At 49.1% G+C, this 16,615-nt stretch overlaps 3 protein-coding genes across 3 annotated transcripts; all 3 read left to right on the forward strand.

Annotated features, from left to right (window-relative positions):
* Nucleotides 1-189: 189 nt before the first annotated feature.
* Nucleotides 190-831, forward strand: M438DRAFT_363828 (uncharacterized protein; the record flags this gene model as incomplete). The annotated part of the gene is made up of 1 exon (XM_029907676.1): nucleotides 190-831. The coding sequence occupies exon 1, from the start codon at nucleotides 205-207 to the stop codon at nucleotides 829-831; it is 627 nt and encodes a 208-aa protein (XP_029762860.1). The 5' UTR covers nucleotides 190-204.
* Nucleotides 832-1,771: 940 nt separating this feature from the next.
* Nucleotides 1,772-3,111, forward strand: M438DRAFT_344091 (P-loop containing nucleoside triphosphate hydrolase protein). Its single transcript, XM_029905135.1, has one exon. The coding sequence runs from the start codon at nucleotides 1,804-1,806 to the stop codon at nucleotides 2,722-2,724; it is 921 nt and encodes a 306-aa protein (XP_029762861.1). The 5' UTR covers nucleotides 1,772-1,803; the 3' UTR covers nucleotides 2,725-3,111.
* A 649-nt stretch (nucleotides 3,112-3,760) lies between these two features.
* Nucleotides 3,761-7,995, forward strand: M438DRAFT_333561 (uncharacterized protein; the record flags this gene model as incomplete). Its single annotated transcript, XM_029903620.1, has 2 exons — nucleotides 3,761-3,842; nucleotides 3,893-7,995. The coding sequence occupies 2 exons, from the start codon at nucleotides 3,761-3,763 to the stop codon at nucleotides 7,993-7,995; spliced, it is 4,185 nt and encodes a 1,394-aa protein (XP_029762862.1).
* Nucleotides 7,996-16,615: the final 8,620 nt, after the last annotated feature.

Consider the following 16,615-nt stretch of genomic DNA (forward strand, 5'->3'; position numbering starts at 1 on the left):
CAACTCTTCCTTTGTAAACCAACAACGACATTGTATTTTCCTTTGATATTCTGTTAAGATGGTACAAAATCCAACAAAGAACACCAACCGTCACGATTGGCAGGATCAGTCGAAAACATGGATCTCAATATCTATTTAATGTCTGTGCCAGGGTCACATCTTCGACAACTCAACCACAGACAAAAGCACGAAACCGCCGCTGCAATGGACAACTTGACTGACGAGGAAAGACGCGAGATCGAGCAAGCAGCCGAGATTCTACTCTCGATGATGGAACAACAGTCTGACCAACCACAGAGCATTGACAATGTTCTCACAACTCAGTCATCACTCGACGACGATGTCGAAATGACCGATGTTGCTGAGAGCATGTTGCTGCTCTCAAGAACTGCTGTCATCTTTGAGCAGGATCCTGCTCCGGCCATCTCGCCTTCTGCACCTGCGCAGTCTGTCCAGTCAGACGTTTCTGTGACCCCTCAACCCCCTCAAGCCCCAACTGCCCCCGCTCCTGCTGTCGCTGCCCCTGTCGCAGCCGCGCCCGCACCCGCACCCGCCCACCCACCCGCCAACAACCCCCAATGGGCCGGGTTGACCGCCGCCCAGCAAGCACAGCAGCAGGTTCGCCACGCAATGACCCCTTGGCAACGTGCTCACTACAACTACCTCCCCTATGGAAACAGGGACAGAAACGGTAATACCATCGGGCGCCTGTATTTGACCGCGACGGAGCGCCGCAACCTACGCCAGCAGCAACGTCGTACAGGTGCTGCTTTGATTCGCCGAGGTACCACGCAAGGTATGAGATTTCCTAACAGGCAGTCTAGGAACTAGGAGTAGAAGTCGTTCACCTACTCCCCCCCTTCAACACTCATGATTGGCAGCTTGACCCCCGCTAGTGATGGGCAAGTATTGCTTTTCGTGTTTCAATATGCGCTTGACCCCCGTTAGTGATGGGCAAGTAGCTCCTCCTCCTTTCGCGTTGTGTGATTCTTTATTCCCTTGTACCTCGTTAGTGATGGGCAAGTAAGTATCTTTTCGCACTTCCTCCTTTTTCTTTTGCGTATCATTGCTGTTTTCTTCTCCTACCTTTCTTTCTATACTCGAGGCGCAGTGGGTTTTTAGTCCTGCATGGGATAGTTTTACCATTGTGCTGAAGACGGTTTAGAGGGAACTCTCTGGGATCATGGCGTTGGTGCATCCGGGTTTTCATAAATAATCATCGTTCGCAATAAACAACAAACAATAAATCTTTCTCCTGAATATTGAGCTTTTCCAAAGATGAGTGAAGTGGTCGTGTAATTTTCCCGTGAACGTGAGTGACAGTGGTTGACTCTTTTCGAACAGCCTTGAATCGAGAAATAATTTTGGCGGCATTCAAACAATCATTCCGATGTTTTACTTTGGATACTCGGTTTCGTTCGACGAGGTCCAGGGCCAATTTTCGAAGCTCAGTAAGAATGCGCGACAGCGATTGAACTTAATTCAAAAAAGCCACGATGATGTGATGTGACTAGTTATCGAGACGATGATTCGAGTTTTGTCACCAATCTCGCTTGACGTGATGGCAAGGTGGTCTTCCAAGATCAATAATCGTGATGCTGAGGTCGAAAAGTAGATGGAACAAAGAGAGGTGGTTGTTGAACGCCAAGAAAAATGACGCGCTCCGTCATCGCTGCCGTGCCCGCCGCCGAATTGGTAATCACCATCGCGTTTCTTCAGAATCTACCAGCTGAATAAATTATCATCGCCGCCACGACCGGACAACAAAACCCAGTCACAGAAGTTCGACATCCATTCAGTAGCATGTCTCTCACCAATGTCAACGAGATTATCCTGGTGCTTTCCGGCAAGGGAGGCGTTGGAAAATCGAGTGTCACTACACAACTGGCTCTCACCCTATCATTGAGAGGACATTCGGTCGGCATTCTCGATATCGATCTTACTGGACCTTCCATGCCGAGATTTCTGGGAATCGAATCATCCAAAGTCAGACAAGCGCCTGGTGGTTGGCTTCCCGTGCCGGTGCATGAAAGTCAAGACGCGACATCAAGTACAGCAGAGGGCAACAAGCCTATCGGATCACTTCACTGCATGTCTCTCGGCTTCCTTCTTGGAAACAGAAACGATGCAGTGGTCTGGCGTGGCCCGAAGAAAACTGCTATGGTCCGCCAGTTCTTATCAGATGTTCACTGGGGCAAGCTAGACTACCTTTTGATCGACACACCTCCTGGTACTTCAGACGAACACATCTCACTTGTAGAGACCCTTCTCAAGACCGCAGCCCCGGGTCAAGTCTCTGGAGCTGTTGTCGTAACCACTCCACAAGCTATCAGTGTCTCCGATGTCAGAAAGGAAATCAACTTCTGCAAGAAGACCGGCATCAACATCCTCGGTGTCGTCGAGAATATGGCCGGCTTCGTGTGCCCTAACTGCGCGGAATGCACCAATGTCTTCTCAAAGGGCGGCGGCGAGGTAATGGCCAAAGATTTTAGCGTCCCCTTCCTTGGCAGCGTGCCTATCGATCCGGCATTTATTGCCCTTATTGAAGAAGGCAAGAGACCGATGTACCCGGAAGGCACAGTTGTTGCTGGTCAAGAAATGCCAGAGCAAGCAAAGGAGCCCGAGGATAACGCCGGAACGTTGGTCGAGAAATACCAAAGTTGCTCCCTGTTCACAATCTTCGACGGCATCGTCGGTCAGCTCATCTCCAACACTCAGCCCTGAACTGTCTCGGATCAATTTATGGCTGTTTACAACCATCCGGCCCGCAATTCGGAATCTAGGGTTGGTCATGCATAAACCGTATCCAAACACCGTGGAATGGAGAGCTTCGGCCGAGCCCTGAAGAATCTCCCTTGCTTGCTCGGTACGCCCATACGTTTCAACACGGGTCGGCATGCCGAAACCAAATCATGTGGAGTGGTACTTCGCTGAAAGTTTCCTCATACGCTATACGCTCAATGCTCATGCATGCTTTGGTACGCAGGAGGTCATGCCAGCCAACTGCTAACAGAAATCGGGTGCGTCAAGTGTCCGTCGGTCTCGATGCGCTCGTTCCCGTTTGTACTTGCCTCGATCTGTATGCACTACTCTCCTATGGCTCGATCGACCTCTACTGTATTCACTTGCCAGATCTGTATGGCTGTACATTATGTACCACAATCAATGGAGTGTATTCGGAGTCGACCCCGAGTTGCAATCTCTTCCAATTTCTTGGTTACCTCTCATCAAATACCAAAACGAGTCATGCTCGAGGTGCCCGTACATTCATAACAAAATGCTATATTTGGAGTTGACCAATTGCAAATGAGAGTCGTATCTGCTTACAGCACTCTTCCAGCAGCCTGTGTTTGTTTGTTCGATCAATAGGTATGCCCATACCTGAAGACTAAGATTGGTCATCTCTAAGATGTATGCTCGGGCGACAATGCCCTAAACGTCTTCCTTTTCGAGATGTGTTTGTTGCTCTCGGGTAATCATTATGTTCATGCCAGAGCGATGCCAATCAAGATTGGCTGAATCCGAGTGGACCACTCACAGTGCTTCATTGCACATATCCAAGCCAAATCAGGCAGTGTTTGTTTTGCTAACACAGTAGATGTATCCATACCAGAGGATTATGGTCGAGATTAATCAAATCTCCCAATCTTCTGCGATATCGTCGAACAGGTAACCTATATCTATGGTATTGGACTAATCGATATCGTGCCGTCCAGACAACCATCCTCTATCAGTATCACAATCAAGTCACCAGGACAACATGTTGCTAGGCACTGGTATGGCAGCTCTCGTTCTGCAGAACACGACTCTCCCGCAATTCAATCCAAGCAGAATAGTAGGAAGTGAGTAAACAAACATGTCTTATAGAGTCAATCGTCTAATGCTACACCAGGTGTCTGTTCGAGCTCCACTATCGTTCTCGCTGTGTACCCTACACCAATCACTGCTTCTAACGGATCTGTATCCACGTCATACAGTCTTTCTCTGGTCAACGGATCCTCCACTCAGACCACGGTCGATTCGGCAATTCTTACTTCGTCAAGTTATGGCTCAGCAGGTTCTTCAGCACCCGCCACTGGGCCAGCCTCGCTCACAACCGCTCTAAGTTTGACAAGCTCCGATCTTCTTTCTAGCGGGATACCATCGTCTTCAACAGTCAGGAGTCTTTCAAGCTCTGGCGCTTCAGAGATCATCTCCGTAGCAACGACTGTTGCGACTTCTACGTCTGCGTCGTCTGTCCTGTCCAGCATTGCAACTTCACTATCAACTCGGTCGAGCTCCGCCAGTACTACCTCTCTCAACCCCATCTCAACCAACAGGGCCTTCCTCTCATGCCCAGCGGATGATGGTCTGTACTATGCAGATACCAACGACCGAGTCTACCAACTACGCTGCGGTACAGACGAACCAGACAATACCATTGGAACAAGTTCTCAGTCATCGCTTCAGGACTGCGTGAGAGCTTGCACAAATTTCGGGGGCTGCACAAGTGCTTCTTACGATGTTTCATCCAATCTTTGTTCATACCAGGGTACTACTTCGAGCCGCATGAGTCTTCGCAAACGTCAGGACACCTCGACTACAGATTCTGCCACCTTGACTGACTACGTATGCCCCGACGTGGACGGTACGCGATTGCTCGACTCCTCTGGCTCTATCTTCGAGACTCAATGCAATACTTTCCTGCCTGCAAGCAATACTACAAGCTTCACAGCGGATGATCTGGTCTCCTGTTTCAGCTTTTGTTCTAACAGTGCTGGATGTTCGAGTGTCACTTTCCAGAACCAGATCTGTACTCTCATCAGCAACGGCAATTCAGGCGCCGGAGTCTTCAGAAACAATGTGGCTAGCGCTTTCTTGCTAGGAACGAGACAAGGGTCGGCCGCAGAAAGCTCTGCCGCAAGTACAGGTGTTGCCGAGACCTCATCCACTGATGTATCACAAGCATCGACTTCAACTGCTTCCACCACGACCGTGATCACAAGCTCTACAAGTTCGATCTCCAGCATTCAATTTTCGAATACGAACGATGTATCGACACTTTCACAAACATCGATCACGATTTCTATCCCGCTGCCTACGACCATAGTGCCGAGTTTATCTATCCCCTCAACTATCGTACCGAGCTTGTCCATCCCCACAACCATCATTCCGAGCTTATCTATTCCCGCGATCTCTTCTATTCCGTCGCCGGTCGTACCCTCCTTACTTTCAAGCATATTGTCTACTGCTATTGGCATTGGCAGTAGTGCCCTCCAAGTTCCGACCCCATCGGTGGACGTCTCGGCAGTCTTGTCTCAAGTCAGTAGCTTGTTACCAACCACCATCGATCCACTTACAATCTTGCCATCAACGCTGCCAGTGCTCCCATCTGTTTCTACTGTCATCGGAGGCGTAACTACGCTGATTCCGGCAGTCTCGCTTCCATCTACATTGCCGGTGCTTCCATCTGCTTCCACTTTGCTCGATGGACTGACTACACTGGTCCCGGTCATCTCAGCTATTCCCACTTCACTCCCAGGCGCCATTGCAAGTGATGCAAGTGTGATTGCTAGCGAGATTGGTAATGCTGCATCTTCGATCCTGTCACAAGCCACCGGTGTGGTCTCGGCAATTGGTGACCCGCTTACCCTCATACCATCATCTTTGGTTGTGATTCCAACAATCTCATCTCTACCAAGTGTCGATGGGCTCACTACGCTTGTTGCGACTATTCCAAGCGTACCAACTATCTCACTTGTTCCAAGTGTCATCAGCGATGTCGCGAGCGATGCGAGTGCTATCGCCAGTGAAGTGGGTGATGCTATATCGTCGGTGCTATCAAACATTCCGATCATCACTGCCATCCCAACACTTCCTACACTGCCGGCCATTCCAACCATTTCACCTGTACCATCATTGATCAGCATCGTTGCAAGCGACGCCAGTGTCATAGTGAGTGATGTTGGTGGTATCGTATCATCGATTCTGTCAAATGTCCCGATCATCACTGCTATTCCGACCCTGCCAACCATCTCACCTGTTCCATCGCTTATCAGCGTCATTGCTAGCGATGCAGGCGTCATTGTGAGCAATGTTGGCGACGTTGCATCATCTGTGCTATCCAACCTGCCAACTATCACACCCGTCCAGTCCATCATCAGCGTTGTCGCAAGCGATCTGAGTGTCGTTGTTAGTGATGTTGGCAATGCTGCATCATCGGTCATCGGGGGGCTTACGACTTTGCTCGATGGCGTTCCGCAGATCACCGCACTATCCACGGTCACTGTTCCCAGTATAGCACCAATTTTGTCCGAAGGTGCTGGAGTCGTCAGCTCCCTCCTGGACGCCACAACTCTCATCGGACCCGTCATCACCGGTGGCGTATCGTTGCCTACCAACCTTCCTATCCCTACACTGGTAGATCCTACAACTTTACTCGGAGCCACTACTCTGCTCGCGCCTATCATTACTGGTGTCGCATCACTGCCGACTCTTGTCACAGTTGCACTTCCATCGCCTACTTGTTTGACTTACGATCAGCTACTCAACATCTGCTTGGATGCAGTGGCTACTTCTTCAGGCAATGTGGGTGCTGGCATTAATGTCGGTCTGACCCTTGGTAGTATCCCAATTGTTGAAGCCTCGATCACACTAGGCCTTGCTTCAACAGCCCTCCCGAGTGTGGACGTCGGAGTCTCACTTGGACCAATCAGTGCTGGAGTCGGATTAGGAACCAACGGTCTGAGTCTTGGCTTAGGTGGTTCTTCGCAGCCTACCACTGTCATTTCATTGCCAGCAGTGTCCGTAGGCAACAGCGGCATTGGTGTTGCTATCGGAAGCAGTACAGTCACCCTGTTAGATCCTTCGGCCTCCTTGAATATCGTACCGTCTGTCATCTCGATCGGATCGAGTGGTGTAGCATTACCATCAAGCATCCCTATCAGTTTGGATCTTGGAATTGGCTCCTCCACGATTATCTCGATTGCGCCGATATTGTCCACCACTACAATCCCAATCTCGGTTGCACCCATCGTCAGCGCTATCGTCAACTCAGCCCTCAGCACTGATAGCAGCGGCCTCGTTCTGCCAGACTTATCTACATCAGTTGGACTTCTACCATCGGTGGTCTCGAGTGTGGCTCCTATCCTGTCGCTCGGATCTAGCAACATCGCCATCCTTCCAAGCTCTACAGTAAACATCGTTCAGCTTCCAAGCTCTACACTGAGTTTGAACTTGCTTCCAAGCTCGTCCCTTGACCTTGGTCTCTCACCGAGCTCAACAATCAGTATTGTTCTACTTCCAAGCTCAACACTAAGTCTCAATCTGCTCCCAAGCTCTACGCTCAATCTTGGACTGACCCAAAGCTCAACGCTCCTCAACCTTGGCTTGACACAAAGCTCAACACTGTTGAATCTTGGCTCGACACCGAGCTCGACCCTTCTTAATGTTGATTTGACACCTAGCTCTACTCTGAATTTGGGACTTGGTCTGGGAGGATCTGGATCTAGTGCGACTGCATCATCATCAGCAGTATTCATACGGACATCGACTGCCACATCCACTGCTACGAGCGCTGCTGGACTTGATCTTGGACTTGGGGGCGTCGGACTAGGTGGTCAATCAGGATCGTCGACCTCGATAGTTTCTTCGCGACCAGCATCTACATCTTCCTCGACCACGAACAGCGCGATTGTTGTGGTACCAACCTCTTCACTTGTAGCAGTTGGGGCACTTCCGGTCGGCCAATCATCGTCCTCGATACCGGTATCTTCGACATCCATATCATCATCGTCGTCGTCTACAAGGCCTACATCCACCTCTGTATCCACCTCTACCTCTATAAGAGCCACAAGCACTAGTACTGCAGGCCTTGTTCAAGGCGTGGTTAGCGGAGTTGCAGGTGGGCTACGTCAAGTAGTACATACACGCGCCCCCGCGCATCATGCTCAGATGCCGACCAGACGTCCGAGATTTACCACCGTTGTCAAGCCGAGCGACAGTCTCAAGCTGTAGAATCAGCACTGCATGTTTCGAGTTACTTCAGTGTCGATATTGGGATGTGGGCGAGCGTTGGAGGTCCAATGTACACATTTTCACTTCTTTTTCTCCATCTTCTTTTCTTCCTCGTTTCGATTTTATTCTTGGGGGGTCAATGCCAGTTACATGGTGATACATGGCGTTGAGTGCTTCCAAAGACGGGGATTTTAGCATCAGTTCCAGGTTACTAGATAATACATGAGATTCATTTAGTACTTCGCACAGTCTGGTTATCCTTGGTGACATGCCATAGCCATCGCTGTGTTTTCTGTCCTCACACACTGTGTAGTCTGACCCCGATGACTGTTGTTGTGAATAAGTGAAAGGTTCTACCGTCGACTCGCTCCGACCTTCGGGTGTTTGTTGCTTCCCCAAGCTTTCGGATGCAAGCCGCCAGGGCGGGAGCAAAGCATCAAACAGCAGATGGACTTTCCGTGTCTGTGAACAACACAGCAGATTCAGGCAAGAACATAGGACCTTGCTTGCCTCTTTGGCAGAGCTCAGCAAGAACTTAACTATGCGTCATCCCATTTCATTGGCGATTTGTTCCAAAGAAGCAATATTCCTGGCTTGAGATATCAGGGCTGTCATGATATACAGTAGAAACACGGCGAAAAACTTCGAGATTCTCGTCTTCTTACAATGCGGTTCAAGTCGAAAGCTGCGAAGGTGATAAAGGAGAGCAGATTGTCTAAGAGGGCGAAGGCAGAGTCGTCAATAGGTAGATGTTTTGAGAAGCTGCACTGCCTTATGATAAATAGCATTGAGCGCCATCTGGATCACAATCCATTCAGATCATTTTCCAGCTATTACATTCCTTTACGCTCTCTTTTGACCGTTGATGCAAATCGAAACAATCGTGGCTGATGTTGATATCTGGCATATGCCTGACTGTAAGAAATGTACCATTTGATACGCGACGGAGCCGCTTCTAATGTGAGCGCGTCTAGCAGGTACATCTGCGAAAGCCATTGCAATGGTCTCGAGAGTACTGCGCGCTAATGCAGCCAGCGAGTTATCGAGTGTGGTTGAGATTTACAACATTTCTGTACAGGAAGAGGAGGAAGCAGTGGGAGACATCTCATTATCTCGATGATCTTTTATCTCATTAATCAGACCCTCCGCCATACTCGAGTCAGAGGTCACATGACTTCAAATTTTGGTGAGAGAAATCGATGCGCGTTAGCAGAGGGTCTAAGAGTTCATTGCACCCTCTCCACTAAGTAAGTCGTTAACTCGACGCGATTTTGACCATTTTAAAAGGTATACTAGTCTACCACGTACGTTTGCACATTAGCTTTTTAGACATTCAGATTATTTAGCTATATATCTACTATTAGTCACAATTTTTTAGCCCATAAAAGGGTGCGCCACTCTTAGAAACTTAATACAGATATATACGTTTAGCTAGCACAAAATCTATAACATAACTTTTTCGACTTTTTTCTTAATAGATAGGAAGAGAATAGAGCACTTACTCAGAATTCTAGATCTTAGCTATTTAGCTGCTGTTGTTGAATTGTTATTAATTAATTAGATGTTTGTCGTTATTGCGCCCGAAGCTTTCCGGGCGCAATCCGACGTGTCAGATTTTTATAACAATTATTACGCGACAACTAGTCGCTATATAGTTGTTGAAATCAAATAGACTTGATTTATAGCGTATACAGAAGCACTAAAAATTATCATATAACTACTACGTAGTAATTGGTGTTATTATATGGTTTTTAGTTAACGTAGTGGTTGTAGGTTTTTCTAAAGTTCTTCTACCAAAATCGTGCATTAAACGCCGCTTCGCGTTTCCGTCCGTGCTTTTCTTCGCGAGTCAAGTAAGAGCGTCTAATTAATGAGATAAATGATCTTAATCTACTTTGTTAAGGCTAGTCATTACCTAATCAAGCTGACCTTGGCACTCCACATCCTCCACAAAATCCATCTGGCCTCCAGCTGTGAAGCTCTACCACTATCCTTTTGACAATTTTGCTGAGATGTTAGCTTAGATGACAGTCGCAAGCTCGACAAATCTGTTGACATAACACAATTCTGCATTCTCGGCTACTCGACGCGTTTTCCTTCGAGGCCGAGGAATGTCATAAAATCCGGGTCGAAAGTGAGGCTTGTCGCGGAAGGCTCACCCTCTGCCTGAAGAAAGGTTCGGCATGCCGACGGAAGAGCACGTGGATTTTGAGCTGTATCGGCGTCTCCGAGATATCAGTCACACCCCGCAAAATGCTCATACCATGGTGTGGTATCACAGACGTACACTCCGCCCAATCATGGAAGGAGTGGATAGATGGGAAGGTCTAGCTACGTCTCCACCTGCCTCAAGTTTCATGGCTGCATCTGTACTCTCCTCAATGAAGGCTTGCTAGATTGTAATCGAGTCGTAACCGCTTACAGATACCCTTATGGCTAATAACTCGCGTTTGTTTTGCTTCCATAGCATGTATATTCATACCAAGGGAGCTGTATAGGTAACTTATATCTATGATATCAACCTTATCGATTCTATCCCGTGTCAATGGGCTGTCTGGTATCTATCTCCAGGGAAACACAAAAGTCGGTATCTCATTTCTAGGACGACATGTTGTTACGAACCGCTATTACGTCTCTTGCAATCCAGAACATCACACAACTCATTCCAACCAGGGTAGACGAAGGTCAGTAGTATTTCTGGTCGCTGGAGCTTCAACTGACGTCTCTCAGGTGTATGTCAGACTTCTACAGTTGTACTCTCGGTATCATCTACGACTATCACTGCCGCGAACGGGTCAATCTCCACATCCTATAGCATTCACCCAGTCAACAAGCACATCTCACAGACGACCAGACCTTCGATAACGATCCCTCTGGTGACTACCGAGTACACAAGTGCGCAGGAACAGACTGGCCGTTCAGATGCAGCCATATCATACTCTAGCTCAACGACACCCCCGAGAGGCGAAGAGCAAACCATACCAGTGGATTCGCGATCATCATCGCTACAAGGTTCGCAGGACATCACCGTGTCTCTTACGCCAACATGGTCACCACTCTCTACCGGCCATCTGAGCGTATCATCCGGCTCGTCATCTGAATCAACTTCAACTCTCACCTTGGTGCTGTCCAATGCATCAGAGTCGAGTCTTTCTCAAATCAGTACTTCAAGTAGCCGCACTCCCGCATCAAGATCAGATACACAAAGTTTATCAGGTCTGAGTGTAACGACATCGACCGGCAGCACGACGTCTACCAGTAGTGTTTCACCAAGCGTGGCTGCATCCACTAACCCTGTGTTGTACACATGTCCCAGAGATAATGGCATCTACTACTCAGACACCGAGAATCGGGTCTATCAGTTGCTATGCAACACCGATGAGTCGGACGCAACGATTGGAATGGATTATCAGCCACACTTACAATCATGCGTGGACTCATGTGGTGATATCAGTGGATGTCTTGGTGTATCCTATGCTGAAACAACAGGTCTTTGCTCTTACAAGAGCAGCGCTTCGAACAGTGTTGGCTCCTCCAGTTCAAATTCTGCTATACTGGCCGATTACGTCTGCCCTGGAGCTGATGGCACTCAGCTAGTAGACTCTTCTGGTTCCATTTATCAAATCCTCTGCAACACTTTCTTTCCTGCGAGCAACAACATCACTTCAAACTTGGAAACTCCAGACTTGGCCTCCTGCTCCGAAATCTGTTCAGACACTAGCGACTGCTCAGGCTTCACATTCCAGAATGGTACGTGTACCTTGGTCAACAACAGAAACTCCAACGATGGAATTGCTCGAGTGAACGTAGCTACTGCTATCTTGTTATCGAAAAGAATCGTACAAGTCGTGTCGAGCGGCATCCCATACAGAAGTACGAGTCTGGCTGAATCTTTGCCTCTCGACATCTCTAGAACACCTAGTTCAACAAGACAGTCCTTGACGATGAATTCTACCACGACTCGGACCTCACAGAGTCTTTTGTCTACGGTCGGAAGTGCCATCCCAATATCAAGTGAGACCACCTCTACAAATACAGACACCGTCTCGCTCCGCTTGTCTATTATACCATCCAGCAACAGTCTCAGCTCTGGGTTACCTTCGACTATTTCACCAGAACGAACGGTTTCAGCTAGCAGCACAATCATTCCGGCTAGTATCTCTAGCGACGGTGCACCAATCCAACCGGCCGATTCTGTGACTCCAAGCTATCTGCTCACAGTAGAGATGTCGAGCACGTCAAAAAGCTCAGAGACAATTTCCTCTGGCATCAGGGATTTTAGCGTGATTACAGACTCTCAATCCTCTATCACGAATGGTCTCCCGACGATTGTCGTCCGATCCTCGCAAACAGCGGCAGTGTTCTTTACTACTTCTTTGCCTACGAGCTTTTCGCAGAGCCTCTTGTCTACCATTTCCGGTAATTCCTTCTCCACAGATATCGCATCACTATCGAGCACCCTAGTCTCTGCTACCACTAGTGCTGTCATTATAATCTCCCGCCCAACCTCAGCCGCAACACGAACGTCTTCTGGACTCTCGGTCTCTCAATTTCCCAGTGCTGCTTCTTTGTCTTCATCGAACAACGCTATCTCTCCATCGTCTGTCTTTTTGACTTCCTCTCGATCTGTAAGCATTGCACTGTCTCCATCTGTCGGCGTGGTTCCTTCTCCATCCGTCAGTATTGCTCCTTCTTCCCCTGTCGGTCCCGCTTTGTCGATTGGAGTTGCTTCCTCTACATCTATCAATACTGCTGTCTCCTCGACTATCGACATGATCTTATCTTCGTCTGTCGGTAGTACTGGATCTGCATCCCTTGGTTCTGCTGGTTCTTCGTCTATCAGTATTGCTTCATCTCCCGTCGTCTCGTCTAGTCTACCCCAGACTACCTACTCTTGTCCTGCCGCTGACGGCGACCAAGTGCAAGCCAATACCGGAGGCTTGTACACCATCGGCTGCGATGAAGAGACCACAGGTGGCGGAGTTCTTGCTGGTTCCTCAACAGATTTCAATGGCTGCATGACGTACTGCGATGAAACTCCAGGTTGTACGGCATGGACCTACAATGGTAGCTGCTACCTCAAGACTGGAGCATCGGCTTCCGACTTCTCCTTCCAGCCCTCGACGAGAGGCACAGTCTCTGGCATACGATCTGCCCCAGCTCGTCCTGGCGGCAGCGGGCCTGTATCTTTCAGTATCTCATCAGCTTCATCAGCCTCATCGATCTCATCAACGCCGTCAATCTCGTTGGCCTCATCAGTCTCAACAGCACCATCGCGCTCATCAGTCTCTTCCTCCCCTCAATTGGCGTTCTCAGCTTCAGTTGCAAGCTCAATGGCAGTGAAGGCTCCTTCTTCGTATGTTGCCTCATCCTCCTCCTTGGATTCGGAATTAACGGCATTCGAAAGCTCTTCCTATTCTGTCTCAGCTTCGTCTACCATCGCAATCGTGCCCTCAAGCAGCGAGCCCGACTCGTCTACGTCATTGTACCAACCAACAAGTCAGACAACATCGACCAGCGACTTACACACATCGTCGTTGACGGACACACAAGCCTCGCTTCTCACCTCGATACTATCTGGCGACCCTTCAGCTGTCGTGGTCTCAAAGACCATCAAATCGGCTTCGACAATTGAGAATATCATCGTCAGCACAAGTGATTCTGGAATTAACGATGTGTCCAATCTGATTTCCACGAATACGGCAAGTGCGACTGGAACTCTTACGGTTGAGCTCGGCGCGACTTCCAACGTTCTCATCAGCGATGTCGTAGCGACTTCGACGAATATCGAAGCCACGGTTAGTCTGGCGACAACGTCATACATCACGATCCCTGTTTTATCAACCATCGCACCTTCTCTTACGGAATCTATATCTCGGCCCACCGTTCAGACTGTCGGTTCTCTGCTCACTGTTCCTGACCCAGTGCCTCCATCTACGACTATTCGTGCTACAGTATCGTCTTTCACAGCTTCGCTACTCACCATCACCACCGCAATATCTCTATCTACCACTGTTCGTGGTACATCCCCTACGGCCTCATGTTCAGTCTATGACAACGTGCTCGATATCTGCTTAGACACTGCAATCACTCCTTCCGTCGGTGCTGGAGGCGGCATCAGCGTAGGCTTGGGCAGCAGCACGATCACAATTGTTGCTATATCGGCATCTCTAGATGTTGCTCCATCCGTTGCAGCCAGCGGCGATTTAGGTGTCTCCGCAGGAACAAATGGTATTGGGATAGGAGCAAGCGCAACAATTGGTGTGGATCCTGATTTATCAGGCTCTTTACACTCCTCGACGAGAAGTTCCATACCGTCGATGACTTCCTTGTCATTGAGAGCCTCATTGCCATCAGTAACGTGCTCGGCTGGCGGCAATGTTCTCAATGTGTGTATAGATGCCGCTATAACGCCTTCTGTGGGTGTAGGTGGAAACGCCGGCGTCGGGATCGTCGTCTCAAGTAGCACCATCACCCTTCTCGATGTCTCGGCATCATTGGCGGTGGCCCCCTCTCTGACCGCAGGCATCGATCTTGGACTTTCTGTTGGGTCTAACGGTATAGGTTTGTCTCCAAGTGCTACCATTGGCGTAGATCTTGGTTTACAAGGCTCTTCACGTTCCGCTACAACAACAGCATTGCCGACGGTATCTTGCTCGGCTGGAGGAAATGTACTCGATATCTGTGTCGATGCTGCTGTGACACCTTTTGTTGGCATTGGCGGCAACGCGGGTGTCGGAGTTGTTGTTGGAAGTAGCACGATCACCATTTTGGACGCATCTGCATCCCTGGCTGTTGTGCCATCCGTGACTGCTGGAGCTAATCTCGGACTATCTATTGGATCCAGTGGTATTGTCTTGTCTCCAAGCGCTGCTATTGGCGCTGGCCTCAATCTCGACGCTTCCGGAACCATCACAGTCGGACCAATTCTTCCAACAATCATTCCAAGCCAAACTTCGACTACCAATTGCTCGGCTGGAGGTAATGCCCTTAACGTATGCATAGGTGCTACAATCACGACCTCGATAGCTACCAGCGTTGCCTTGAATCTCAACCTTGGACCAAGCAGTAGTGCTCTCACCCTCTTGGATGTTTCCGCCTCAGTCGCTCTCGCACCCTCAGTCGCAGCGGGACTTGATCTTGGCTTATCGGTGGGCTCAAGTGGCCTCGGATTAACTCCCTCCGCCACTGTTGGATTAGATCTCGGTCTAGGGTTGGGTCTCGGACTCGGCGGTTCCGCTCAACCGAAGTCATCTTTTACTGCATCTCTGAGATCAACGTCGAGTGTTTCTTCAGCCCCTGCACTCGGCTCTGACTTTTCGAGCGCTTCACCAACAACATTACCCTCGTCGTCGAGATTGCCTTCTGCTACACCGTCTAGTACTCAAGGTGTTATTGGAAATGTGGTAGGAGGATTAATCGGACGTGTCAGAAAACCCACAGCCACTCACTCCAAACCACTCTGATCTTTCAACCAGACCTCCAAACTTCAATACTGCGGTTCGGAAAAGTCACAATTACAAGTCTCGACTTGGTACGTGAAAGCAAAGTTGGAGTGTGAGATATACACTGTGCAGGGAGATTGTGATGTACACAACCATCACACCGGAGTCCAAATTCAGGAATGGAAGTCATGAGGCGTAAATTGTTTTACATGGGGTGGAGTTCAGAGAGATTATGTACTACTCGACCTTACTGTTCCTGTTATCCGAGAGACTTCCATCTGTCAAATGTCAAATGTCAAACGTCAAATGTCAAACCCATCGTCGTTCTAAACATAGCACTTTGCATTGTTTCATAAGAAGTCGAAATCAATAGTCATTGGCAAAAGAATCCATCATTTTCGATCTTCTCCCAGCATGCTCGCATCTTCTCGTAGAGACGCATCTATTGTATGAAAGTAACCTTGCTGGTTAATAACGACCAACAACCATGTGCCTGTCTTCTGCGTTAGATAGAGGAATGCCATATCCATTCCGCCAAAAGTTTTCGCATAATCCTGGCTGAGATGGGATGAGAGCGGAAGGGTAAGTGAGTGCCTAAGAACGTATCAAGGAGCACGTGAAACACATGGTTCGATCAGGAAAAAGAAGACAATCAATTATTGAGATTGGAAAGAGCATGTCATCATTTGAGTGTCATGAAAAGAACTTTTATCTAAAATAGACAATCGTCGCTGCAAGATCATCAACCAATTCCATCATCTTTTCCCGGTGACTCCGTCCGTTTCCATCATGATTCAATGCGTGAGTCGTGATAAATCATGTCCGATCTAAGCATCGCCATTGACGGCACCTCCTCTACCTCTGGGAGCAAAGCCGCCGCGACCTGCACCACGTCCTCTAGCCTCTCCACGACCACGCCCTCTACCTCTACCACGGAAGTCATTGTTGAGAATGGCAGGAGGAGGGACAGCGCTCATGTTCTGAGGACGGAAGGACAAGTTGTTGCGGACAACATTCTCCATGGGGTCGGAGTTGTCGACGACGGTGTATCCGCCTCTGCCTCCACGACCACGACCACGGTTGGGGTTGCCACCACGAATGGCAAGATTGTCGTGTCCGCCGCGACCACGACCGTTGGCGGCACCGCTGAAGGAGCCTCTGAGCGGAGGGGGAGC

The sequence above is a fragment of the Aureobasidium pullulans genome (assembly GCF_000721785.1).
Source record: "Aureobasidium pullulans EXF-150 unplaced genomic scaffold scaffold_5, whole genome shotgun sequence".
NCBI classification, from domain to species: domain Eukaryota; kingdom Fungi; phylum Ascomycota; class Dothideomycetes; order Dothideales; family Saccotheciaceae; genus Aureobasidium; species Aureobasidium pullulans.